We start from the raw sequence: 27,975 nt of genomic DNA on the forward strand, positions 1-27,975 counted from the left end.
CTTTTGAATGAGATGTCTGACTTCCTAGCCTGAATCCTAGGAATGGGCGGAAGTGCCTGGCTATAGGGATATGATAGTATGCGTCTGTAGATCGATGAGCATGTGACGGCTCCACGCGCAGTAAGGTCCTTACTTGCGAGAGGGTAGCATCTTGAACTTGTCGCAGCGAATGAAAGAGTTTAGCTTTGACAAGTCTAAGATTACCCTTCTTTTTGTTGAGCCTTTCTTTGGAACGCTGAATAAGCGACCTTGAAATTTTAGATGCTTGACTCTCGCAATAGCTCCTTTCTGAAGGAGTTCTTCCGCGTAATCTATCAATTCCTTTGACGGTACCTGATGGAATGATTTGATTGAGGAGGATCTTGGATCCAGCTCCAGCCTAATCCTTTGGACACTATGCTCTGTGCCCAACTGCTGAACCCCCACCTGTGGCGGAAGAGGAACAAGCCTCCCTCCTACCTGAAGAGCCTCATTGCTGATGGGCGGGTTGGCCACCACGCCCTCCTCTGAACTGCTTACTCCTTGCGCCCCTTCCTGCGCCACGGTGACGAAGTAACCTCTCGCCCTACCTCTCGTGAGAGTAGCCTTGAGCCTCAAAAGTAGGGTTAAAGGCAGGCGAGATGGCATAGGAGGTCGAAGGTTGGGATTGCTGGGGCACCAGGAGGTAAGGCTGAGTTTGTTTAGATGTAGCAGGTTGTCCTTGTTGTTGGTGACTGGGACCGCCTGCACAAACTGCTGCTGAGGCTGGAGTTTTTTATATGGCTGGAACCTCCTACCAGCCTTCTTTGGTTTCTTGCCAGCAGTGGGAACGGATTCCTGTTTCCTCTTAGGAAATGCCCACCTAGCTCTAAGGCTCTGGTTGATTCTAGCAGCTTCGTGATGAACTTCGTTCACTGCTGACTCCGGGAAGAGATCCGCTCCCCACATGCTGGCAGTCAAGAGTCTATTAGGCTCGTGCCTGATAGTACATTCTTGAAGAACATGCTTTCGACAGTTCTTCCTGGCTTGGAAGAAGTCAAAAGCGTCTAGAAGAACCGTGTGGATTGTGCTTTCGCTAAGATCTTGAATAGCGGTTCGTTCGCATATGACAGCGCAGGCCATTTCCGTGACTATGATAGAGTTAAGGGACCTGCCAAACCTAGTTCGCGCATCGAACTCTGCCTGGATTAGGGAGTCCGGAAGCCTAGGCAACTTCTCACCGAACTGGTCCATAGCGCAGTCCGGCTTGAGTTTACCCTGCGTGAAGTGGCTGCAGTTTTTCCCATACTCTCCGAAGGCGGGAAAGTGGAGAAGTGGACTCCGACTCTCTCAACTGTGGAACGGGCTCATCCTTGAGGACTGCCTGAAGAGCCTTCTCCACTAATTTCGTAGCGAACGGAAGAGAGACCTCCTCTTCCGTGGCGAAAATAGTGAAGGGGGCTCTTATAGGCCTGGAGTTTAGTGTTAGTACACTCCCAGTCCTCAAGGCAGTGGACCCATTCCCGTTGGGCGTGGTCTCTACTGTATAGGACAGACTCCTTCGAGATCTTGTCCTCCCTTGTCAGAGCCGTTGGCGTCAGCCTAGCATACCCGATGAAAGGCTGTGACAGGCCCGGAGGATAGAACTCGAAGTCCTCAATCCTTCGAGTGCCAAACTCCGGGATGGAAATCATGCCGTCCTTAAAGGGAGCGTAGGCGCTACTCTCCATGATTCTCCATAGAGAAGGATGGCAGAGAGTCATAAGACGGGAGTTGTAGAATCCCCGTGCTAGAACAGGGGATACTGGGGGAGGAGCCTGGGATAGCCCAATCATCCGATCCTCAGTCTCTCTTACTCTATTCGAGAGTCTTGGACGGTTTGTCCCAGTTTGAGACAGAGTGCTCGACAATTGTGCGAACATCTGCTCAAAGCGGGTTTCCCCAAGCTGAGATTTGGGACCCAACCATAACTCCTACCTGCTCCATCATTCCTGGTGAGACAGGAGAAGGAACACAGGAGCTGGTACTTGCTACCCCTGCCGGCATAGCCGGAGAGGGGACAGCGGAGGCGGGAGAAGGCAACGACTCGGAGGTAGCGCGAGCTTTCTCCTTCGAAGCCTTGCCTCTGGGAGCTCTTCGACTGGGAAGAGCTTGGCTTAGCCTTTACCCGCGTCGGCGTAAGAAGTCGATGACTTCCTCGCCGAAGAAGACGAAGACGACTTCCTAGAAGTCGACTTAGACAGAGTCTTCGGTTCTCTCTTTCCCTTCTCCTTGGGAGGTACAGAGAGAGCGGGATTGCGGCTAGGGATCTCGGATCCCGGAAAGCTTGGAAAGAGGCGGAAGAAGAAGGGACAGGAGAAGATCCAGGAGCGCCCAAGGAAAGACCTTGGGCGCCCGACAAACCTACCTCAACCAACAAATTCTCAGTCACTACCGCCATCGGCTCGAGATTCAGGTCCAGGCCGGCGACGTCCGAACTGGCTCCTGGGCTGCTACGAGCCCCAACGACTGCTGAAGATCCTGCTGGATGGCGGCTATTACGGGGGCGGCGGACAAGGGGTCGACGTAGCCCGTCGACTTGCCCGCAGGGAAGATCTGGATGGCCAGCTTTTATCCAAAATGTGGGCTGGCCCTTGGCGGCGTTCTTTCCAAAGCCGCCCACCCACGCTTTCAGAGTGGCGAGGGCGACTTCCCTCACACCGCTAGCCTGAAAGAAAGGCTGAATTAGCTACCATTGCGGACGGGAGGGATAACAAACTTACGAACTAAAAGTGTTAGTAAATTGATAAACAACCTTATAATGGTCTTACCCCAGATCACCAGCTGACCGACCAGGTCGTAGCAAATGGTGCAGGCCTCGGATGCCAAACTATGGACTCGTTGAACAGGGTGGCACAATGGGCGTGAGACCTGCACTCATCAATGTCCGCCCAGGGGTCCATGCAGCGTCGCGTTGCAAGCGAGGACCTGACAGTTGGTAGCCTGTAAGTGGAATGTACATTAGTACAGAGTAAACACTTACAGCCTAACATATGCTCCGCTGGTGCCGGAGCGATAAAGTTAGATAAACCGAGAGCCCTGCTAAAATACGTGTGGTAACCATGTTGGAAGAGACTATGGGTCCGCCAGTGGCGGAGGCACAAGAATCAACCAACTAGGAGTGGTGGTAAAGGAAACCACAACGGATAATGGCGGGGATGGTTGATTAACATAATTATAAAACACAATTCATTGTAAAATATCTTAAATTAGGGTATATATCCTTAACATAGAACAGAAACAATATCAATACAATTTCTCTCCACCCGTCTACTAGAAGAGTGCGTAGGTAAGGGTAAGCTCCCTTCCGGTAGCGAGGGAGAGATATAAGGATATAGTAGGCAAGCAACGACCATCTAAAGTACCCACCCTACCCGCTAGCGTAGCCAATAACCTATACCGAAGGGTGGGCCCCGGCTGCGACGGAAGGCTCCTTTCATATCGTAAGAAGGGAGGTGGACTGAGTAATGGGTATGGGGGGGAAGGAGGTCCCGGTGAAACACGGCGGGAGCGAGGAAAGGGGGAAGGGATGGCCTACTCCTTCCCACCTCACCAACTACCCGTATGGAGACCCGGTACCTCATAGTGGTCGCCCTATACCCCCTGCTGGCGGAACCCCCCGGCACCTCCGGAATGTGAGAGAAGGCTATGAGGTTGTTATGACAACCAAGGGGTCCCCCAGCTCCTCCCTACATCAGAGAGGGAGGGAAGGGGCAGGGTGAGGTGCTATGGAACACGTGACTACTAGTGGCCTAGGCCGCGATCACCACAACCGTGGTAGGGCCACGTGAACCAAGCTGTACCAATACATGGAACAAGCACCTAGGCTAGCCTAACACCCTAAATAATAATAATAATAACACATCGAAAGGTGAAGAGACACTTTTAGGAAAGGAGAAAGAAGCCCATGGAGGAGGCAACTATTCCAAGGAACAGTAGCCTACTCGGAGCCAGCGATAGCCGATGTAGAGCAAGAGCCGGGATGCTGGGCCAGAATAAAATAATGATAGCCCTAATACCAGCTAAGAGAATGGTAAGAGGGCTAAACTAGCTAAAACTCGATGTAAAACAATGAACGTGATAAAGTAAGCCCATAAGTATAAGAAGTCCCAGTATGGAGGACCGGGAATTCTTACGAGGCAGCATGGCCGCCACGAGACAACCGGGAAACCGTATATGACCTATAAAAAGGAAAATACTGGTACCCGGAAGATAAAACTATGATAAAATATTACTTATGAGTTACTTAACTTAGCCGTGGCAATTGCTGAACGCTCCATCGTAGAAAACGAGATAAATCACAAATAATAACAGCACGGGAGAAAACTGCGTCAAGACGCTGGTGCTAAAAATTAAGATGCCGCTAGGGCGCTGCTGTCCGTGGCGTCCTCTAGTAGTAGTAGTAGAGGCTGCATCGCCCGTTGGTATCGGCTCTCTCTTAAGGGGATTCTGATAGGAAGTTCTAATTGGTGTTTGGCTCGTGGTAGTGTTCCACACTCGCCCCTATTTCATACCGACACTTCTTTTTAAGAGTGAGCGAGTCAGTCCTACTGACAATTTTCTTAATTTGTTTTTTTCTCTGGTAATTTTAGGATAATTTTACCTAGAAAGATGATATTAAGGATTACTTTCATAGGCCGACACGAGCTGAGCCCAGAAAATGGTTTGTATAAAGAACCATCAATCCTATACTAATGGGTGCCCTCCATCCAATCCTGCTTTTTTTTTTTTTTTTTCTCTCTCTCTCTTTAGGACTAATCCCTGAGAACCAGCCCGAGAAGAGTCTACTTGGGACTCAGAGGTCTGGAAAAACTAAGCCCTATTAATAATAACATCCAATCCTGCATATCTCTATACTTAACATAATTTCCAAGGAAAGTAAGGGTTGTTGTCATTTCATACCTGAGGTCCAAGGTCTGTGTGTGTCACACGCACTGTGCTTGCTGAGACTACCTTTTTTTTCTGTCACAGACAAGACTGGTGATGCTGGAAACATTGTGGGCTGTGATAAAAACATTGGAAGTGTGGATTTGTAAGAAAAACTTCATGAAGTATTTTTTTGTTATTCTTACTACAGAGGTTGATGGACATACATGTTGGTTTTAATGTATCTTTGGAAAGTGTTTTTGTACATGGAACTTACCCAGCAGATATATACTTAGCTATAGACTCCGTCGTCCCCAACAGAAATTCGAATTTCGCGGCACACGCTGCAGGTAGGTCAGGTGATCTACCGCCCCTGCCGCTGGGTGGCAGGAATAGGAACGATTACCGTTCTAGAACCAGATTTTCTCTGTCGCGGTAGTGTCAACATACGTTGTTGCTACCTCCTGACTTGATTTTCGTTTTTTCATCGCCATCGACCTTCTGGGCTGTCTTTTGCAGGGAGTACTGGTGGTCTTTGGTTTGGCATCGCTTTTATTAACTTTTTAATGAATTTGGCTTCGAAATTTCGAAGAATATATTACGTGAAACTACCGAATTTTTCGGTAGACAGCTCATATATTTTTGCAATAAGGGAAATATGATTTTTTTTTTTCACTAATACGTGTATAAGTGTTAGAACTTGATGAAGGAAATATAAGATCTAACTTCCTACTTTAGGAAGTCAGAAAGCATATAACTAGATACGCTTCCTTTAGAAAGCTTTAAGAGCTCTCGTACTAACGAGCAGTTAAGTATTGACAATTCTAGTAGTTGTTGCATTCTCATCACCTTCTTACTCCACAGAATCTACAAATTCAATGTGCAAATTTGAAGATAAATGGATGGAGCTCAAAAGGCGAGCTCTAAAAAGGTAAGAAGTGAAATATAGTGTTCCCAGTGCAGTGGAGGGTGCGTCTGATCGGCTCCGGAGCGCTTCCAGGCCTAGACCTCTTCCAAACTACCAGACCCAGTGGAGGAGGAAAGTCGACGCCGCAGGAAGGTTAGGGAGAACCCCCACCGGTCAGGCGTCCCCTCGGCAGGTTCTGTAGAACGTCCCAGACTGCCAAGGATGCCATTGATAAGGCATCCTTAAAAAAGTGCGTCTCTTCATCTTACATCCGAAAAGACGAAGATGTATGTTGGAGTTTCGATGATCTAGCGCGTTCTCTGAAAACTAAGAGAACACCGAGCTGCCAGCCGCTGCCAGGAAGCCGCGTTCCAGCAAGCTAGCATGAGCTACGTTCCAATAGCCAGCAGCGAGGCACGTTCCAGCTAACAGACTAGCGCGAGCCGCGTTCCTACAACCAAACGCGAGCCGCGTTTTCTAGAAAATTTTTCTTGGCGCAAGGCGCCTTCAAAGAGACGAAGCGCCAGCCTGGCGCAAATTGCGCCAGAAAAACAGACGGCTAGAGCAGGGAGCCTTATAGTAGAGTGGCAATCAGAACGATCCTTCCATTGAACGTTTCCGGGCAAGATGCTCTTTCTAAAAGGGGTCTAGTAGGCGCTCGGAACTATCAGGGCGCACGGGACCTTCCACGCAAGCGGAACGTTCCAGGAGCGAGTCTCCTTTCTAGCGTGCGGAACATTCCAGGTGGCGCGGAACATTCCAGGCGCTAGGTGCAAGGAGTCAGGCGCCAGAATATTTCCTAATCTTCTTATGAGAGAGAGGGTCAGTCGCGAGGCTCCTCTTTGAGTTTTCAACTTGAGCAACTTTCCCCTGGCAAAGGTGCAAGATGTCGCACAGGCAGCCGTCGCTTTTGCCAGAATAAGGATTCTGATACTAAGAGAAGCCATTTTTTTTTTCATTATTCAGAGGACTCTCTCCATTCATTCATGCTCTTCCCTCGTTTATGAAGAGGCAAGAGCTTTGGGAGTTTTCTTATAAGAATCTCATCGACGTTTGGGTATGATGGCGTATAAGAAATATCTACTTCCTTCCGTAACCCTACAGATGAACAGGAATTCTGTCTCTTCCACGATTTATGAGGAAATCACGAAGATTTAAAGAGTTCCTGGATTAACTTCCTTCCTTAAGGAGATATATATACTCTTTCTATCGTTCTATTAACGAAAAGAACGAAGATAGTAAAAATTTTTTCCTTTCTCTATCTGCCTCGGCAGGGAAAGAAGGTAGTAGAGTATCTGCTGTATGAGAATACGATACGGCAAATCATAAGCACATACCGTAGTTACTTCTTTGCTGAGCAACTCAATTACCAGTATCCTTCCAGGAATTTCCTAGGAAGGACTACGCTTAAAGGGATTGGTTAAGACAAACACCTACTTAGCTTCTAGATTTATCGAAGTCTTGTTTCGCTTAGATATGCATTATGAAGAACTTCCTGAAGTTCGATAATAATTTTATAAGATTCCTTTATTAAATGGAGTAGCTGGCAACTCTGGAAGAGTAAGGCCAGTCGGCTAACGAGACTGCTATCGCTTAGACTGTAGATACCAACGCAGTATCATGTAGGAGTCGGTCATGAGTGGTCGGTTACATGTCTCTCTCCTGCGGGATGGAATGACTAACCGTGTCTCTCCCCTACAATCGTGGTTTTAGCCTCGGATTGAGGGGATAGTTAAGCAAACACATAAATAAAATATTGTCTGCCTTTTGCTAAGAAGCTTTCAATAAGAAAGATATTACAACATTTCAATGCTGTTTATCGTAGGTAACATTTTTAAAGGATTCTAACGCAGCGGAACTCTATATTGTATAATGCTCTCATGCTTACGAAAGCATGGCTTATTAGAGTACATGCTTAGTGAGAAGATGAATGTAGTAGAGAATTCACTTTAAGACTACGGTATGGTCAAGTCTTATGCACATACCGAGGTTAACTACAGAATTCCTAGTATCCTTACAAAGGTTTCCTAGATTAATGCTGTTTACCACAATGTGACAGTATTATAAAGGATTCTAATACGGCAGAGCGCAATATATATAATTCTCTCATCCTTTCGAGAAACGCACACAACCTTTTTAGAATCGGATATTGCTGAAGAGAAGTTGGGTGAGTCGGATGGGAAACATTCTCTTAGTGGCAGAAGTTGTTTCCCTGAATGGACTATACTTACGTATATAAAAGTTTTTTTGCACTAAGAACGGAATTAACATGTGAAGGATGTCGGGTACCATAAAGGCATAGATGTTATGGCACATAACCTAAAAAGAACTAGAAGGAAGCGCCAGCCTGGCGCAAATTGCGCCAGAAGCACCATCCAAGATATTTTCTCGTTTTAGCGAGTTATTAACCTAAGAGTCCAGTAGCCTCTCGGACAGCAGGCTCGGTAACGGCAAGATTTGTTCCTGATTTCGTTACCCATTTAATCGAAAAGGGGTCGCTTACAAGGAATGATGAAATGATTTATTTTAATCACTTAGGCCAATTCCACGACTCTCTCATATCGCAAAGAGCATCGAGAATCTCTTTTTTCGCCCCTGTTCACGTTAACAAAAGAGAACCTATTTGGGAACAGACACGGAAACGTAACGATCCTTAAGAGGTTCGATGTCAAGATTGCATGTCCGTGAGAACCTTCTCGATCGAAGATAATAACTGTTAATGTATGTCTAACATTTTATTGAAAAGAGTTGTGAGAACCTGCGGAAGTCTTCTTCATAGATCTCTTTGTAAGGTAGAAGACGAACAGGCTTCCTTTAGACTGCTTTTCTTCTTTTTCCTGCGAACCAAGAGAGGTTAGCAATATAAGACACTCTTTAAATTTAAAGAAGGGGAATAAACTTTAGTCTTTTTTTCCCCTAGTTATAAATTCTTAACAGATATTAAGATAAATGGGCGTCAAAGGAAGAGAGGATGTATGCCTCATTTTGTTGGCCTTAGAGAGGTTGGATTCACAGAAGTCATGTTCTTCTCACAGCATGTTTCGTAAGGCTTTTCCAAGAGTATCTGGATATTCTATCAGAATCTATTATAAATAGACCTATAAAACCTCTCCACTCTGAGTCTGTCCGCGTGCAGACTGACCAGAAGTGGACATGAATGAGAGGTTTTTTCAAGGTAATTGACATAGTCATGTCTAAGACATAGAATTGCTGCAGATCGTGCTAGATGGAATGAGGAAACTGTCCTCTTCCGTACTCTTACTCTGTGAACCACATAGCGAGGTTTTTTCTTCACTTTCAGAGGGAAGAATCACCTATGTATATATCTGCTATCAAAGAACGCAGTAAAAGGCTATACTCTGTCTCTACAAGGGGAATTAGAGATAACAGAGGATTAAGATCTTCGGGATCTTATACGATACCGCAATACGACAAGAGTAGGATATCATGTACTTCGAATGGGATCTTTTTGTGGCCACAGATTCCGTGTTCCGACAAATGGAACTGCTCCTCATCAAACTTCTTTGAGGAAGTTTATGAAGGAATTCTTTGTTTCTCTTAGCCCTAAACGACCAAGAAGACAAGTGAATTTTTTGTGCATTGGAATCTCGCATCAGATTCAATGGAGACTCGGCAATGGGTTCTGCCAGCATAGTATGTCTGGCAAAGAACTAAATCCCCTTTATTCCTGACGCAACACTTTCAGATAGAAGTTTCGTTGCCCAGGCAGGGTACTTACATTTTCATCTACAGAAGAAGAGATGGTTTAAACGTTTTGCCTACAGAGTCTTCGGGTGCGATGAGGGCTCAAAATGCTTCCCAGAAGGTATTCAGAAGGATACAATAAGAGCTAGAAATCAGGGTTCCGCCCAATTTCAGCTCAGAGTCTCCTTCGACTTCCAGACTCCTTCCCTTCCTTCGGGCAAGGATAGGGAAGATTCTGCAACGAGGAACCTCATCAACATGTAAGAAGAGATCTCGTTAGCAAAAGAAGTGTTCACGAAGGATCCTCGGAGGAGGAAGACTCTTCTCTCTCGTATTGTTAGATATCCTGTCGTCTACTGGGTGTAGCTGACTAAAATCACCTCCCCTTGCCAGGGGCCAAAAGCTCAAAGGGGAAGAATTTCTTCCACCCTTCTCCAGTCTCCTGATAAACTATGTGGTTGTTCAGGACTCTCGGACAATGTAGCGCCAGCCAAGCGCCAAATGCCAATACAGGCGAAAAACGCCAGAGGCGGACAGTTCCAAGGAACTCTGTCATGGTCGGATAGTGAGAAGGAGCGGGCCTCCAACCTGGCGCAAATGCGCCAAGGCGAACAAATCAGACAGATATAGAGTGTCCGATGTGGACATCGCCAGACAGCCTAGAGACTCTTCCAAGCTCGAAGCTCCAGCAAGTGTGGAGGAGCCAAGCCAGGCGCGAGGCGCCAGCCAGGCTCTAGGAGCCAGCCAGGCTCTAGGAGCCAGCCAGGCTCTAGAAGCCAGCCAGGCTCTAGAAGCCAGCCAGGCGCCATCCAGGTGCCAGGCTCCTTCAAGGCTAGGCTCCAGTCAGGATTGAGGATCCATCCAGGCGCAAGGCTCCTTCCAGTAAAGAGAAACCTAAAGCTCTGTCATGTAAGAGGGCTAGTCCCCATTGATATGATACAGGTAAGGCTCTGCCATGTAAGTGGGTCAGCCCCCATTGGCACAATCCGAGAAGGCTCTGTCGTGTAAGCGGGCTAGACCCATTGACATGATCCAGAAGGGTTTGTCAGTCATAGTCCCTACCTCGCTGAAACTCTTGAGGCATGCAGACTCATAGACAGTAATCATGAAGTCTTCTGCCAGGCTCCAGGTGCCTTCCAGGCGCAAGGCACCAGCCAGGCGCGAGGCGCCAGCCAGGCGCAAGGCGCCATCCAGGCGCGAGGCTCCAGCCAGGCTCTAGGCGCCATTCAGGTGCAAGGCTCCAGCCAGGCGCGAGGCGCTAGGCGCCTGCCAGGCACAAGCGCTAGCAGGCTCCAGGCTTCACCCAGAAGAGATCTATATCAAAGAACGCCCTGGCCTTCTTTGAGACATTGTGATCTCCTAAGCACTTGATAAGTGCATTGATGATTCCTTCAAACAGCTGAGAATTAAAAGAGCATGAGTGCGAGCTTTTCCGAATTCTTGTTCTTTCCCTAAAAATGATGTCATAAGGACATATTAGCTGTCACATACGGGAGACGCTACTCTGTGTTGACTTCCCCATTATCCGAAGGATGTCAAGATAACCTTCGAGGGATCCTTCTCTCTTGGTTGATACGTGTCTGCGGATACATTGCTGGGATAGGGAGCGATACTGATCCTTAACTAGTGAGTTAAATTTTATTTAACGTCGTGTTTTTTCTTTGGGTTGTTTGAAAGGAGTTTGTAGATAACTCTTTTTCAACTTAAGCACTAACCCTCGTGTTAGGATCAGGTGATCGGGATCGGTGTTGTGCTCCTTAATTATGCCACTAGGCATAGGCATATTGTCATGTAAGAGGCTCTGTCGAGTAAATGGATAAGACCCCATCGACAGACCCACAAGAACTCTTAGCCATAGGTCACATCCTCGCTGAGGCTCTTGAGGCGAAGCAGATTCCTAGGCATTAGCCATGGAGTTCTTCCGCCTGATCAAGTAGGAACCAAGTTTTATTTATTTATTTACCTACAACGTATGTTGTTTACCTGTCTATTCAGTAAATAGTTGTCTCTTTCCCACCACCAAGGGTGTCAATCAGCTAAGTATATATCTGCTGGGTAAGTTCCATGTACAAAAATGATATTGTTAAGATACAACTAAGTTTTGTACATACTTACCTGGCAGATATATACGATTGATGGGCCACCCCAACCTCCCCTTAGGAGACAGGTGGAAGAGAAAATCTGGTTCTAGAACGGTAATCGTTCCTATTCCTGCCACCCCAGCGGCAGGGACGGTAGATCACCTGACCTACCTGCAGCGTGTGCCGCGAATTCGAATTTCTGTCGGGGACGACGGAGTCTATAGCTAAGTATATATCTGCCAGGTAAGTATGTACAAAACTTTATTGTATCTTAACAATATCATTTTTGATTATAGTTGCAAAAGCAAATTCTTTACCTTGACTGAGCATTAAAAAATGTAAATAATATCATGGTTTGAATACTATAAAATAATGAATTTCTGTTACTATGCAATTTTTAAAATAAGTAAATAGTAAATTCTTTGTCAACTGCAGGTTGATGCCCATAATATCATACCCTGCTGGATAACTTCAAATAAGCTAGAGCAGGGTGCAATGACTATCCGTCCAAAGGTCCATGAGAAGCTAAGCCACTATTTAACCAAATTTCCTCCAGTAGTGGCACATCCTTATAAAAGTAAATTTAAAGTAGAGGTGAGTGTATAAATACAAAATTGCATTATGTTTGTATTGTAAGAAATTATATTGCTTAATAATTTAGTTAGTGGTCATTTTACTCTTGTAACTAATCGTAGCCATCAAAACTTCCATAACCAGGATTTTATGGTGCAAAAATTAAATTGATTTGATGTGTTGATATGTGTCCATATCAGTTGCAAGCTTGGTCATTTTTGTCTACATAAGTTAAGGGGGACAACTAAGTACATAATTGTTCAGGTTTGTAAGGTGCTTAGTGATAATCTGCATTAGAATATTAGGCTACACTATACACATCAGAGTATGTTAATACATGATAAGTTTTAACTTAGTATTGTTTTATATTAAGCCATAATCAGAAATTGTATATGCATTTAGCATTTATAATAATGTAAATAGATGATACAGTGATATGATACTAGAAGGGAAATTACAGAAATTCCACATGTTGATGAGGTAATGAAAAAGATATGGATAAGGCTTGGACATAGCATTCTTACAACCCCTTGGGAGAGTAGTATGGGATAGTGTGACTTGGGCTTCTGTAGGCACCAGGAGATTGGAAGACTCAAACCTGCTTGAATAGAAATTATGAGAAAGGAAGCTAGAGGTGACAGTACAGTCAGTCCCTGGTTTAGCGCCGAAGATTGACTATTTTTTGTGCCAAAATACACCTATTTCCAGTTATTGGCACCGAAAATTGGGTATTGGGGCTGATACATGCCTAACAGAATTGCCATTAATTGGTTATCAGTGCCAAAATCTGGTTATCAACTCTGATGAGCCCAGAAAATCACCAATTTTCGGTTATCAGCGATTTCGCTTACCGTCAAGCGGGAATGGAACTCCCCGCTGATAACTGGAGACTACTTTTATATGGAAAACAAAACACAGGATAGGCATGAATGGCAAAATTTCATAGAGGTCCTTTGCAATCCGTGGCATTGGAGCTGATGCTGATGAGTAACATACAATAAACATAGAAGAAATAACGGATTTTGATGAAGGAAAAATCTATTTCTGGGGAGAGACCTGTGTCGCCTGGTGAAAAGGATCCTGCTATCCACTTTTCTAGTATAAATAGGTTCTAAATATACTAGAGAAAAAAAAAGCTGGCATGGTATGCTGAGGTTACTACCCTCGCGCGAGCACCCTAAGGGCTTCGGGTATAAAGTACAAGGCGAGTGGAAGCCACTATTCACAGGTCTCCTGCCAATTAGAGGTTTCCTTTCCAAAATCCCTCTCAAGGGGGGAGCCGACCCAATGTTTACTATTTCCCCCTCTACTACTACTACCCGACCCGAGCGCCATCTGCAATCCTGTTTTTAGATCACGTTAAACTACGACACGTTTTTTCTTGCTCGTGTTTTTTCGGCGATTTAAGTGCTTTTTCGTGATGGCTTCAGCTGAAATGTCTACCGCACCAAAGTTGAGTACCCACCCCCCCAGCTCGTGAGCGCTTCAGAGTGATCTCGACATAATGATAATATTATTATCATCATTGATAGGCTACGCAGTCTATTATTTAGTAGGAGAGAGAGAGAGAGAGAGTTAGTAACTCGTTCTCTCTCACCAATGTTAATTTGCATGAATTATTATTATTTTCGAAAGTAAATACAGTGGGGCCCCCGTATTCGTGTTCTCCGGATTCGCGGATTTTTTTCCGGACCATATCTAACCATTATTTGCGGTGAATTCGCCTATTCGCGGGATTTTCCGACGATAAATAATCACATATTAGTGTATTTTGATGTTATTTTCATGCCTAAATACATTTTTATGATACAAAAACGATTTACTGATTTTAAAATATTAATATTGATCAATACTGTATTAGTAAGTTTAATAAGATTAAATGATATCACATAATAACTAATAATTCTCTCTCTGTCTCCCTTACAGGGATGTATGATTTACTAATTTTCTAATATTAATATTAATGTAAAGAGCAATTACTTCAAGAAAGAAAATACTACATTGAATTAGTAAGATTTCAATTTATAAATTTTAAAAATTATGTAAGAATGAAGGAAATCCTAGTCTTCACGCATCTTTCTTTCGAACTCCAGGTCTCTCTCTCTCTCTCTCTCTCTCTCTCTCTCTCTCTCTCATCCCTCCTCTCTCTCTCTCTCTCTCTCTCTCTCTCTCTCTACTGAGTATGAGATTTTTATGGTACACTATGTATAATATGTTTATTAATATTTTCATGAGATAATAGTAATATTAATAATAATGATAATAATAATAACAATAATAACTGTGATTACAAAAATCATAAGTGAAAGTATTTTACAAATACTACAAAAATCTCTCTCTCTCTCTCTTACAGAAATGTAAGTTTTTTGGATGATAAATGATTTAATGATTTTCAAATATCAACATTAATGTAAACAGCTATAATATAAATTCATTAAAGAAAATACTAAAGCGAATTAGCAAGATTTAAGTTTATAAATATAAAATTATGTAAGAATGAAAGAAAATGCATTTTACCCGGCATCTTTCTCTTTGAACTCCACATAACAAGCCAAGTTGCCTGGTTCCAAAACAACTGCCGCTCTCCAATGATCACGTAAATTCTCTCTCTCTCCGCTCTCTCACTCTCTCCCACTCTCTCTCTCTCTCTCTCTCTCTCTCTCTCTCTTTACTGAGATGAGAATTTCTATGGTACATGTGTATGTTTATTAATATTTTCGTATGATGATGATAATAGTAATATAATTAATTTCAAAATTCATGTGTTATAGTATTTTATAGAAGTACAATAATCTATCCATTTCAGTCTTTAAATAAGGATAACCCTCTCGTCTCTCTCTCTCTCACTCTCTCTCTCTCTCTCTCTCTCTCTCTCTCTCTCTCTCCACATGAGATAGTATGTCTTAGTGGTAACTCTCGCCCTCTGTTTGGGCTGGAAATGTATGTATAAGTGTATCTTTAAGGACATTACTACATTTTATGGTAAAATAATAATATACAGCACTAGTTTACAAATAATATTTAGTTTAGTGAGATTAAACAGTAACAATACCATCTCTCTCTCTCTCTCTCTCTCTCTCTCTCTCTCTCTCTCTCTCTCTCTCTCTCATCTCTCTCTCTTACATATGTTTATTTGTTTTGTAGTATAAATAAATGATTTACCTTATAACTAATTTTCAAATAATAAGATTAATTAAAAATAGCGATTCCCATCTTTTTATCTATGTGGAGGAAGGTGGGCGGGGGAGTATAGGACAGTTTGATATACGTATTGGCGGACTATTGGCGGAGGGGAACGAGTCGGAGTTTAGGAGTTATTCTCTCTCTCTCTCTCTCTCTCTCTCTCTCTCTCTCTCTCTCTCTCTCTCTCTCTCTCTCATTATTGTTCTCTCTGTCTCAACAATAATTTATAATTTCACTCTTGATGGTCAGATATATGATGTTGCCGTTCTCTCTCTCTCTCTCTCTCTCTCTCTCTCTCTCTCTCTCTCTCTCTCTCTCCTCTCCTCTCTCTCTCTCTCTGTTACTGGCTGTAGGCATATATTTTTAATGGTAAAATGTTTAAGATGACTTTGAAATGATATTAATAATATAACCTCAAAGATTAATACAGTTATAGGTTAGTAATTTTAGGTATATTTGAAGTAGGATGTTATTAAAGGTATACATTTGGTATCTGAACTTTCAAGATAGGCAGTTATAAGCATTTTTAATGGTGATTTTAACTATTCAGGGGTTTTAACTGTTCACGGGGGTGTCTGGTACACATCCCCCGCGAATACGGGGGGAACACTGTATATGCAAATCTACCTATTCATTAATCACTGAAGAGGTGGGAGAGTTGCCACCCATCAGTTCAGCCCTACTATATTAATAAGGTAGGCTAACTATCCTTAACCCTTACCCTTATGTCTTTTCCCTGAAGACTCTTATGTCTTTTCCCTGAAGAAGTTAAGGCTCTTCAGAGGAGATATCAATGATAAGAGAGCCTCTCTTATCTTTCATTTTATGGAATTTATCCTCCTGGCCAGTCTGAATGGAATAAATTTGAATTTGGTAGGTTTAATTGAGGGTACTGTCCGCATAATGATATCTTAGAGGAAGATTTACCTGATGTTCCACGTCGCTAGAAATCTCGGTTAGTCAGTTAAATCCATATCGGTTATTTTCCCAATACTATATATATATACCGTATATACTCGCATATCATGCAACTTTTGAAACCTAATTTTGAAGCTAATTTTAAAGGTGTTGCATCATACACGCGGCATAAAATTAGCGTACCGTCTATGCTTTCCCAAATCGGCAGATCGCGATAGTTACTACCGGAGGAAAACAGTAGATCTTTTAAAAAGGTATTCTTTAATTGTACTTCACTATATCCAATAATATTGTATGCATTCTCATATTACTATTGTGTTTTAAAATACAAAAGAGCGATCGTGCGCCATTTGCATTATTTTGGTTTATACAACATGTTTAACTGTTCTAGACTATAATATAACCATCTATAATTTCCAAATCAGTTGATTAAGGCACAACACCGAAGGATTTTTTACTTTTTGTTTTACTCAGTAAAAGAAACATTTGTTACTTGAACTATTATTTTCATTTTAGGATACGCAGGTAAGTGAAAATTTATTAAAGTAAAAAAAAATGCATAAAATTAATAAACTAAAATCCTCCAAAGTCGTTCTCCGTGTCCGTATCATCAAATACTGCTCTGAATTCTTTGCCATCAAGGCAGTCATCATATTCGTCATCTTCCAGATCTTTGATCATTTCATCTTCATCTCCTGCATCTTCGTATAGGACCACTGTCAATTCATATGGAAGGCATAGTCTTGTCACCGTGGCGAGCTCCCTGGCGTGGCTTTTAAAGATCTGCCCTTATGCTAATTCTACAACAACAACAACTGCCCGTGTGTGACAGACCTTTGAATGTCCTTGAGACAAACCCCAAGGCTATAATTATAAGATTATAAGGGGTTTTCATTCCCAGGTACTTTAATCTCCTTCCTATTTGGCCCTGCCTCTCTCTCTCTTCTCTCTCTCTCTCTCTCTCTCTCTCTCTCTCTCTCTCTCTCCTCGTCTCTCTCCCCGTCTTTCCTCTCTCTCCTCTCTCTCTCTCTCTCTCTCTCTCTCTCTCCTAAATCTTACAGCTGTCCGAGCGAGAGCTTTTTTAAATGGGACAACATAGGCCCTCATTTCGCTTTTTCCATACCTATTTATTTTGTATACAATTGCCCTTTCTCGGCTGTGAAGTTGATGTCTATCCATGGCTGTGAGGAATAACTTGTAAGTCTTGTGTCAAAGTCCACCTCCACACTTCAGTCAGGCCAAAACTTTGCCATATCGCATTCAAGCAATATTCAGTCATTGTTTCCTATCTATTATTTTCTCAGAGAGAGAGAGAGAGAGAGAGAGAGAGAGAGAGAGAGAGAGAGAGAGAGAGAGAGAGAGTCTGTCTGTATACAATTGTTTATTTTCTCACTCGTCAAACTACTGTTATGCTTTATTTCATATTTCCTTGCTCACCAATTTATTCTATACCTACGATATTAAGAATCAAGATATGTGTAGAAGGGAGAACTGCCTCCAGACTGTACAGTCAGTATCGATTTAAACGCACGTGGAACTGGTTGAAATATTCGCAGCAGCACCAAAATGAGATGCCCTGTTGATAGAAAATCTGACTCCGTTTCTTGTTATTGCATAAAAAAACTTTATCAATCGTGAACCTACGTAATTTATTTAGAATTCTGCGCAACGGAAAAGATAATATTTGATATCTGTAATGGGAGAAATGGTTTTATCTCTGTTGTTGTTATAAATTTGGCAGATATGCGATCAAACACGGGTGGACCAAAACAGCCCAGCCAGAGAGCTCCGCTCATTTTGTAAATATCTATTGTTTTGGCGTGCTTGGCTTACCTGATTCATTTGGGTGTGCGCTGCAGCTGCTGCTACTGGTACTCAAATAATCGCATTTTTCTTACTAATCCAAGTGTTGACCATGGAAAATCCCAAGATTAACCAAAAATCCCAAGATAATAAAATAATTGACATATGCCAAGCTTTGGAGTCCTAAATATTTACTCTGTCTATCAAGAAAAGATACTGATAAATTGAATTGACGGTATCTTTCCTGAGAGAGAGAGAGAGAGAGAGAGAGAGAGAGAGAGAGAGAGAGAGAGAGAGAGAGAGAGAGAGAGAGAGAGAGAGAGAGAGAGTATTCCTCATGTAATCAGTAAAATACACTAATAAAAACAAAAACTATGTACTGTATGCAAAGCACACACATCATCGTTAGCTTCCCGTGTGTTACGTGTAAACGTTCATTCTAAGAAATTCACAGAGTAGTATAAACTAACACTGATTGGCTGGTTGGTAGCATGGAGGATCTGTTATCCAATGACTGCCCTCTGCTTCTGTTCTATTTATAGACATATGCCGTGGATGACACTAGGTTTGAACGTTACCATGTTCGTGATTTTCTGACTGCTGACAGCAAAAATTACTCTATAATTTTCTTAATATAATTATTTCTTCGTGAAAACAATAATATAACGTGATCATTTTAACTTTAATGTATTAGTGGTATGAAAAATACCAGTGTTCGTAGCGATGCGTCATCAATATAGTGGTATGAAAAATACCACATTGGTGTTGTAGCGATACGTAATCACAAAGTACAAATCCTTTTCCCGGACCATCCTCAAAATTTTACGACTCTTCAACTGCAAGATCGATATGGTGATATATATTATATAGTCATACTTATTGTTGAAATTCACAAGTTGAACTGCTAAACATTATTAGATTTTGATTGTTATGTACATATATTTTTTGCGTTTTACGGAATGTTTGTTTTGAAAATAATAGCTATTAGTGAACATATGATATTCATTGTCCCACTATTTTATTATAGGTGATCTTAATTATCTCACATTCATGTAACAGTATTATATTAATATTTATTTAAATAAACTGTAATTAATAAATAACAATAATGAAAAACAAAAGGAAAAAAATGTTTTTTGCTGCAGTAGTGATGTTTGTTTGATTATGCATCTGACCTCACATTTCCGAAATTGAAAAATTCCAAAAACCGAATCATCGGAATGTGTGTGTACTGCACATTTTTGTAAACACGCACACAATGTCTACACATTTACTGATACCCGTTGGTGAAAGACTCAAATTACAGTATTTATTTCTGAGAGAGAGAGAGAGAGAGAGAGAGAGAGAGAGAGAGAGAGAGAAGAGAGAGAAAGGAGAGAGAATGATTTAGGACTCCAAGGCGTGTTATTTTTACAATTATTTTTATTATCTTGGGATTCTTTTTTAATCTTGAGATCTTCTATTCAATTCTCGAGATTAGTAAGAAAATTGCTGTAACTTCACTAGCAGCAGCACACATCTGAACGACTCGGCCATTAGCACGCTAAACCACCAACCTTATGAACTGACCTCGGAAAAGGAACTCGCATGATACATGAGATACATGACAAAACCACTGTTTATTGGTGAAAATTTTGGGGTCGCATGATATGCGAGATCGCACGTTACTCGAGTATATACGGTATATATATATAAGAACCCCTTGCAACTCTTCCATAATACCTCATTATCAAGTCTGATGTATATCCATTATTTTCATTATGCTATACTGTATTACTGTAATGTAAAAGGTCTGGTTAACATTCGTCTTGGCCTAGCCTCCTTCGGTTTAATCCTTAGTAGTAGGCTATACCTCTCGATTGAGGGCCACCCCAACCGGTTGCTGTACCAACTACGACGGGCCATAGGCCCAGTCACACTACCACCCCTACAGTAGTAGCTTACACAACCGCTAATTGGTGGCCACCCCAACTGGTTGCAGTACCAACCACGACGGTCCATGGACCCAGTCACACTACCACCCCTACAGTGGTAGCCTACACAACCACTAATAGGTGGCCACCTCTGATCGGACAGGGAGCCAATATTGTTCAACAACCTGGTTCCCTTTGTCGGAAGGTTAATTCCCCTTCCTCCCTGACAGTCGAGTGAGGACGCCTGCCAGACAGCCAGGGCGGACCTGAAGAGATGGGTCTCCGGGTACGTCCAGAACGCACCATTGGGGCATCCCTACATTTTGGACGCCACCCTGGGAACCCTTCTGTTCAAGGGGTCCCCTTCGGTGTCAGTTCAGCCAAGTCTGGCGGCCTCAATCATCGCTGCCATCCGAGCGGAGACGGCCGCCCTTCCAGACGACCAGGAGGAATTGATGGCGGATGTGGCTGCCATCAACATCTACACCAAACCGATGGCCCTGGGAGAGCAGGTAAGTGGCGAGGTAAGTGAGGCATTTAGTCTTCTTAGCCCTACTCCTTCTTCTACCTCTTCTTTCTGTGGCTTCTCTAAGTCCACCCCCGCCTGGGACAGCTCATGGTCGGTTCGTCCCAAGGAGAAGTCTGTAAGACCGAAATACCTGCCCAAGGGATCAAAACCGACTCCGTCAGCGGCGACTGATTCATCTCCGGCCCCAAGGCCATTGACATCATATGACAAGTCGCCTGCTGCCAAGGGTTCTCTCCCTTCAAAGGGATCGAGATCGAAGTCCGCCAAACCCAAGGCGACGTAGTCCGGCGTAGACCACAAACTACTCGCCAGCCTTCTATTGACGAAGGTTAGGGAGGCAGTAGATGAGAGGTTTGAGTCGTTGCGACGCGCCTCCGGACCTGAGGTCTCCGGCCAGTCTGTTTCTGAAATAGTGGCCGAGCTGATCAAACCACTACAAGACATGATGTCCGAGCAGATCAAACCGCTACAAGACATGATGTCCGGTTTTCTCCACTCTGGATCTCCGGCGCTTGCTATGGGAGTGCCGGATGCTTCCAAACTCCCACCCTTCCACAAGAATAACCCGTGGCAGTTTGCTTTGCATGCCTCATATGTAGATGGGAAGTTAACTATTGAAGGGTGCGGGACCCGACCACTGGAGGATTTTGAGTTCTACCTGAAAGGTCTCCAGTTCCCCTTCCTCGGGTTCGCCAGACTAGCGGAGTGGACAAGGGCCCAAAGGAGACTGTGATCTTCCCGAGGAACCAAGCACAAGCTGTCTGGGCACGCACCATGGCCGAATGGGAGTGCGTTAACACCAGGTTAACGCCTCACAAGGGCTCATACACCATGCTCGTGACACCGGATTGAGTCCCGTCACCCTGCACCGACAAGGTGACAGAGTTAACTCTACATGCCATAGCGGAGGATAAACCTCTCCCAGCTTAAAAGGAGACAGAGGCTACCTCCCTGCCAGCAGAGAATTCTGGCACGAAGCTCCGGCCACGTTTACCGTAGGTAAACTGGATGCGGACTGTGCCTCAACCTTATTCTCCAACAAACTACCCAAGCTGCCGGAGAATCTGATAAAAACAGAATTTGAGGTTAGGTCGAGACTAGCAAGGTCTGCCAACTCCGTTACCTCAATGGAGTTGATAGCCACAACCTATAAGGAGGAACAAGTGTTCCAGGTCTTGACAAAGAGTCTATTACAGACTTACCAGTCAGACCTGTATGACTTTGGCATGGCAAGACGAGCTTGCAGGAAATACGTCCTGGCGGAGGCTTCCATCCGGCACGAACCCAACAGGTTGATAAAGGCATCAATCTGGGGGGAAAACCTTTTTCCTCAAGAAGAAGTAGACAATGTCTTGAGGGAAGCATCTAGAGCCAACCAGAGCCTCTGAGTCCGGTGGGGTCGACCCAGAAATGCATTTTATTAGCAACAAACGATGGTGAAAACACATACGTATGATTCGCAGACTCATAAAATACTTTGAGAGAATGTAGCACAATATATTCCATGTGTACTTTTGATTGAACAACAAAAGTGAAATAAATTTGTTGTAATGATGATCAGTTACATCAAGAAATAGAAATTGTAATAACACATGAAATGCATGAAAACATTGTTCTGTGATTCACACACATACAGTGCTAGTTGATGTATGCTTTTAATGTATAAGAAGTATTAAAGGGAGCACTTTAAAATCAATAACAAAAGGCATAAAGGAATGTAATGATAAATAAACAAGAGCAATCAATTTTTATACAAAATCCTCTACTCACTCATCAAGGACTGTAATGATAAACAATAAACAAGGAAGAACAATAAGTTTTTCTGCAAAAATCTTCCATTTGCCCCACAATAATCTTGGTTTCTTTTAATTGCTCAAGCTTTTGTCAGAGTCATTTGAAAGAATATGTAAGCTCCCTTCTTTATGCTACCTTTGAATTCTATTCAGCTTGTTTTTTTCCCATCAATCTTCATTTTTTGTAATTTTATGAAGCTTTACAGAGCCCTAAATTTATGCATGTTGTTCCTGACATATGTAGAGAATACTCTGTACTTATGATTACGTAATCATTTTTTGTAAGGTTCTGACTGTTTCAGCCCTTAACTTCAATGAAAATACTTGTCAACAGACAACCTTACACATACACACAGTTGACCCCTTCTATTCACGGACTCACTTATACACAGAATTTTTCTGTGGAACTTATCTGTAAATTATTCTCGGGAAACTCGCCTATTCGCTGAGCTTTCTATGGAACATATTTATAAAATATTTATAGATTTTCGTATTATTTACTGTAATAACATTGATTAATTAAATAATAATGTACAGTAATACTAATAATACTATAGTACATATTAGTAATATATAAGATTAAATAATAAAAGTACAGTAATATTAAATAAAAAAATAAGATTAATGAATAATAATGCATACGCAATACAACTGGATACCTCTAATATTAATAATAATAATAGGACTAAATCACACGGGTACTCACTGGTGATGAATGTTGATTATAGATGATGATGGTGATGAATTAGCTGTGCAGTCTGATGAATGATGATGAAGATATAACTGTACAACAAAGAAGGGTGTTATGGTTATGCAATATTGGATCATTACACTGTCATGATTCCAACTACAAAAAAGTGCCCGCTTTGCTTGATAGAAATTGTAGGGAGAGACTTGGCAAGGCCTGGATAAAAACTTGTCTCCTCTGCTGAAATGCTTTTATTTTTGAGTGTTAGATGGTCCTTAGCTATGAATATCTAGAGGACCTAGATTTGTAAGGAATCTTCAGGGAGGAAACTGAAGCAAAAGCTTTTCCTGCTTCAGAAGCCCAGGGAGGCTGGGGTTGTCAGTTAAAAGTGCTATAAAGTTGAAAGTCGTTGCTTGCTGACAGTAGAGGGTTTGTTTGCATTTAAGGTCACTGAAAAGTTTGTGGTGTATAAGGCTAGAGGGACATTCGCTAACCCAAAACAGATTACTCTAAAGCTGGAAAATTTTCCTTGTCAAGGCCAGCAGAAAACATTTGGGAGAAAATATCATACCTAAGCTGACTTTGGAAGCTACCAACAAGTGATGAGACTTTAATTTGATGAAGTTATCCCCATTTCATTGTCAAGGACCTGTTGTCTCTCTAGGTCCTGGCTGTAAGCTCCAAAGAGTATGCGGGGAAAGAAATATCCACATCAGTTTCTACCATCCCTTGAGAATTTATTGTGTGTTTGCCACTTTGCTTGTCTGGAGGGGTGATAATATTTAGTTTCTGCAGCCACTCTGAGGGGATGAAAGATCTGAATACTATGTCTTTATTTCTTGCTGTGTCATGTATGTTGATACTGAATAGCTGTTAATTGTTCAACAGACATGCTAATTTAAGTCTTAGTGTTTACCACTAAAGTCTATGGACATTAGTAGAGCAACAAGTTTTTCATCCAGGTCCTGAGTTAGCTGAACTCAATTGCCTGCAGTATATCTTTTGGGGAGTAGTTCAGGCTGGTAGTATATCTGGTTATGATTGCTAAGGTCTGAAAAGGAGACTAACAATGAAGAATGCTGTGTGCCTTGTCTTGCCTTTTAAAACCTGATGCTAGTCATCCTGTAGATGGTCCTTCATCTAGAAATGATTGAGCCTCATCCATGGGAAGCTACCAATATGAAGCAATTAATTAATTTGGTACTTAAGGGTGGTTGTCAAGCTTAGGTGAACATCCAGCTGTTTTCAAACTTCTGTAGTATCAAGTCTGTAAGTTAAGTCTATACTTCAATCTTTCCTGCTATTTGTTCATTGTTAATCCAAAAAATCATGGTCTTTTTTTTTATTTTCAGTATATACTTATTTTGATTTTTTCATGTCTGATATTGATGTAAAATTTAAATTTTTTATCAAGCTTAGGGTTTGGGTAAGTAAGGCACTGCAACTGGCCTACCTACTTACTGTAGCTGGTAAATTTGAGATGAAATTTTTTATTAGATATTTTTTCTTTCTTAATATTATTAGAAGATGAGCCCTAATCACATGGAAAAACCCCACAGGGGCCATTGACTTGAAAATCAAGCTTTCAAAGAATACGATGTTCATCAAGAAGAAGTAAAAAGAGATAAACGGAAATACAGAAAGAAGAGATTTCACTTTTAAATTAACCCTCTTACGCCGAAGGGGTATAATAAAAATCGTCTCCCGTATGCCGAAGGGGTCTCGGAGTGAGCGCCGAAGCGGAAAAAATATTTTTTTCAAAAAATCACAGCGCGCTTAGTTTTCAAGATTAAGAGTTCATTTTTGGCTCCTTTTTTGTCATTGCCTGAAGTTTAGTATGCAACCATCAGAAATGTAAAAAAATCATCATATATAAATAATGCGATATATGATAGCGCGAAAACAAAATTTCATATATAATTGTATTCAAATCGCGCTGTGAGCAAAACGATTAAAGCTAACGATTTAATTTTTGTTGTTGTATTGTACACTAAATTGCAATCATTTTGGTATATAACACATTGTAAAATGATCAAAGCAACACGGAGAAAATATTATCACAAAATGATGCATGAATTCGTAACACTGACGTAAAAAAATGTTTTTTTTTTTACAAAAATTCACCATAAATCTAAATATTGTTCTAGAAACTTCCAATTTGTTTCAAAATGAAGATAAATGATTGAATATTACTATACTGTAAGAGTTTTAGCTTACAATTGCAGTTTTCGACCATTTCGGACGAGTTAAAGTTGACTGAATGTCGAATTTTTTATATATTTATTTATATGCAAATATTTCAAAAATGTGAAAAGCTACAACCTTCAATTATTTTTTGTTGTATTCTACATGAAATTGTGCACATTTTCATATATAAAACTCTATGAAACACCTAATATGAAATGGAGCAAATATTCCGAGAATGCGACTTACGCATTTTGGAGATTTGCGGCGGAGAATCCACGCGGGGAGGAAAGGAAAGTTTTTTTTTAAATTCGCCATAAATCTAAATATTGTGCTAGAGACTTCGAATTTGTTTCAAAATGAAGATAAATGACTGAATATTACTAGACTAAGAGTTTTAGCTTACAATTGCGTTTTTCGGCTATTTCGGTAGAGTCAAAGTTGACCTAACGTGGGTTTTTTTTCTATTTATCATGATTTATATGCAAATATTTCGAAAATGAGAAAAGCTAAAACCTTCAATTATTTTTAGTTGTATTCTACACGAAATTGCGCACATTTTCATATATAACACTTTATGTAACAGCTAATTTAAAATGGGCAAACATTACGACAATCGCACGCAAAAATTTCAAATTTTTTTCAGGAGAGTTACCGCGCAGACGTAAGGAAAATGTTTTTTTTTTTTATAAATTCACCATAAATCGAAATATTGTGCTAGAGACTTCCAATTTATTGCAAAATTAAGGTAAATGATTGAATATTACTAGAATATAAGAGTTTTAGCTTACAATTGCGTTTTTCGACCATTTCGGTAGAGTCAAATTTGACCGAAGGTATAAATTTTGGCGCTTATCGTTATTTATATGAAAATATTTCAAAACTGATAAAAGCTACAATCATGAGTATTTTTTTAGTTGTATTTTACATGAAATTGCGCACATTTTCATATATAATACTCCATGTAACGGCTAATTTAAAATGGTGCAAAAATTATGTCAAAGTGATGATATAATTTTTGAGATGTGTCACTGATACTTTTTAGTGCGATAAGAAAGAAATTCGCGCCTGCGCAACGATTGTAAACAAAACAACGCCTTGATCCGTGAGCTCCCAGCATCCCCCAAGGCGCGTGATTCAAAAGTTTTCGGCTGGTAGGCCTATAAGTATGTTTCCCCGAATTTTTAAAAAACTTTTTTATGTCGACGTTTAATACGTCCAATCGGCACCAGGGAGACAATTTATCTCGATGTTTAATACGTCCAGTCGGCGTAAGAGGGTTAATGAATAGACAAAAATGCATTAAAATGCAAGGAGAATTGCACTATTAGGGTATTGATACAATATTAACAGTTATACCTAAAGGTAAGACTTTAAGAAATTAAAATTTACTTGATTTCTTCAAATTTGTAGTTAACACAAGGGGAACTGTTACTTTAGAGAACTCTTTGCTTGTTTACCGTCTGTGGTTTTGGACACTAAAATTAAATTTTTGTTGTTTCAACAGCCAGTTGATTGGGTAGCGGCAGACAACACTTTAGAGATTGATCGCACTGTAGAACCTCTTGAATGGGCTGTGCCTGGAACTAAAGCAGGGTTGCAGGTCCTTGATGAGTTTTGTTTGAAAAGAATGTTTAAATATGGAGAAAAGGCTAATGATCCAAATGACAATGCAAGAAGTGAGCTCTCTCCATGGTTGCATTTTGGTAAGTAATATTATTCATATGATTTTTTCAATGCATGTTCTCTGGTAAAGCTTTGTTTAGGTTTTTGTTTTTCTTTGGAATCTTTGCGTTTGTAATGTATCTTTGCTCCTCATACTTGACTTATGTTGATAACTACATTTTAGTAGGAGAGGTAATGTTATATAGTAATTGACATTAGCTCCTAGTTAAACCCTAACACACACCAAGAAACCCCTCCCCCATAAATGATATGATCACAGAAGAAATCCTTTAGTCCAGCATTAATGGGATTGATTAGTTCCAGATCATTGGAATTGGTGTCATGTCAAGGGATCCTTTGAAAAAAATTGAAAATTTCTTTAAAGCTTTTTAGTTTGTTCTAATCTTAGAATTAAATGTATTATGGCATAACATATGAAAATAAAGTTTTAAAAAACATTACTGCATGGCTTATAAAAATAGTTTAAAAAAATATTGTACTGCTGAATTTAGGGAGTGTTTTTCACCTAGTTAGATGAGGGTCTTATCTAGATTATCATCTGAAAGCTCAGAAACCAGAGGTAAGCTGACACTTTTATGCATAAACAAGCATCATAGATCTCCTCTAGCTCTCAGAAAAGCTACAATTAAACAACAAAAGTATTTAAGTCCTAATTTTAATAGGTTATGACTCATATTAAAGCTTGATATAAAAAAGTTTTGCCCCATATTAAGCATCTGTGCACTTTGGAATATGATGAGAAATGTTAAGAGAAATTGAGTAATTAAAAAATCCTCATATTAGCATGTGTCTTCAAATGGAGAAACAAATCCACAGTTATGTAAATGTACATATATTTCAGTTGAAAAACAGCAAAGATAGCTTTCGGGAATCTGATTGATGAAGGGAACCGAACAGATTCCTGAAAGCTATCTTTGCTGTTTTTAAACTGAAATATATGTACATTTACATAACTGTGGTTTTGTTTCTCCAAATTGAGTAATGTACAAAAGGGATTGTAACCAATAAGCAGTCTCACATAGGCTATTTAATGGTTGCTGACTGGAGTGCTAGCATTAGCGTATCAAATGGTAGATTTTTGTAGTTTTGGTAGTATATATGGTAATAATGAAAGAATTAAAATATTCCAGAGACTTGTCTTGTATAACA

The 27,975-nt window shown here is 41.2% G+C and overlaps 1 protein-coding gene across 1 annotated transcript in view; it reads left to right on the forward strand.

The window, feature by feature from the left end:
* The window catches only part of LOC135217275 (deoxyribodipyrimidine photo-lyase-like), a 282,698-nt gene that overhangs the window by 235,631 nt on the left and 19,092 nt on the right, over nt 1-27,975 (forward strand). Inside the window, 2 exon segments of the mRNA XM_064253015.1 lie at nt 11,992-12,150; nt 26,648-26,846. Coding sequence (XP_064109085.1) covers nt 11,992-12,150; nt 26,648-26,846 — 358 coding nt within the window.

This window comes from Macrobrachium nipponense, chromosome 7, assembly GCF_015104395.2.
Source record: "Macrobrachium nipponense isolate FS-2020 chromosome 7, ASM1510439v2, whole genome shotgun sequence".
Lineage (NCBI taxonomy): Eukaryota > Metazoa > Arthropoda > Malacostraca > Decapoda > Palaemonidae > Macrobrachium > Macrobrachium nipponense.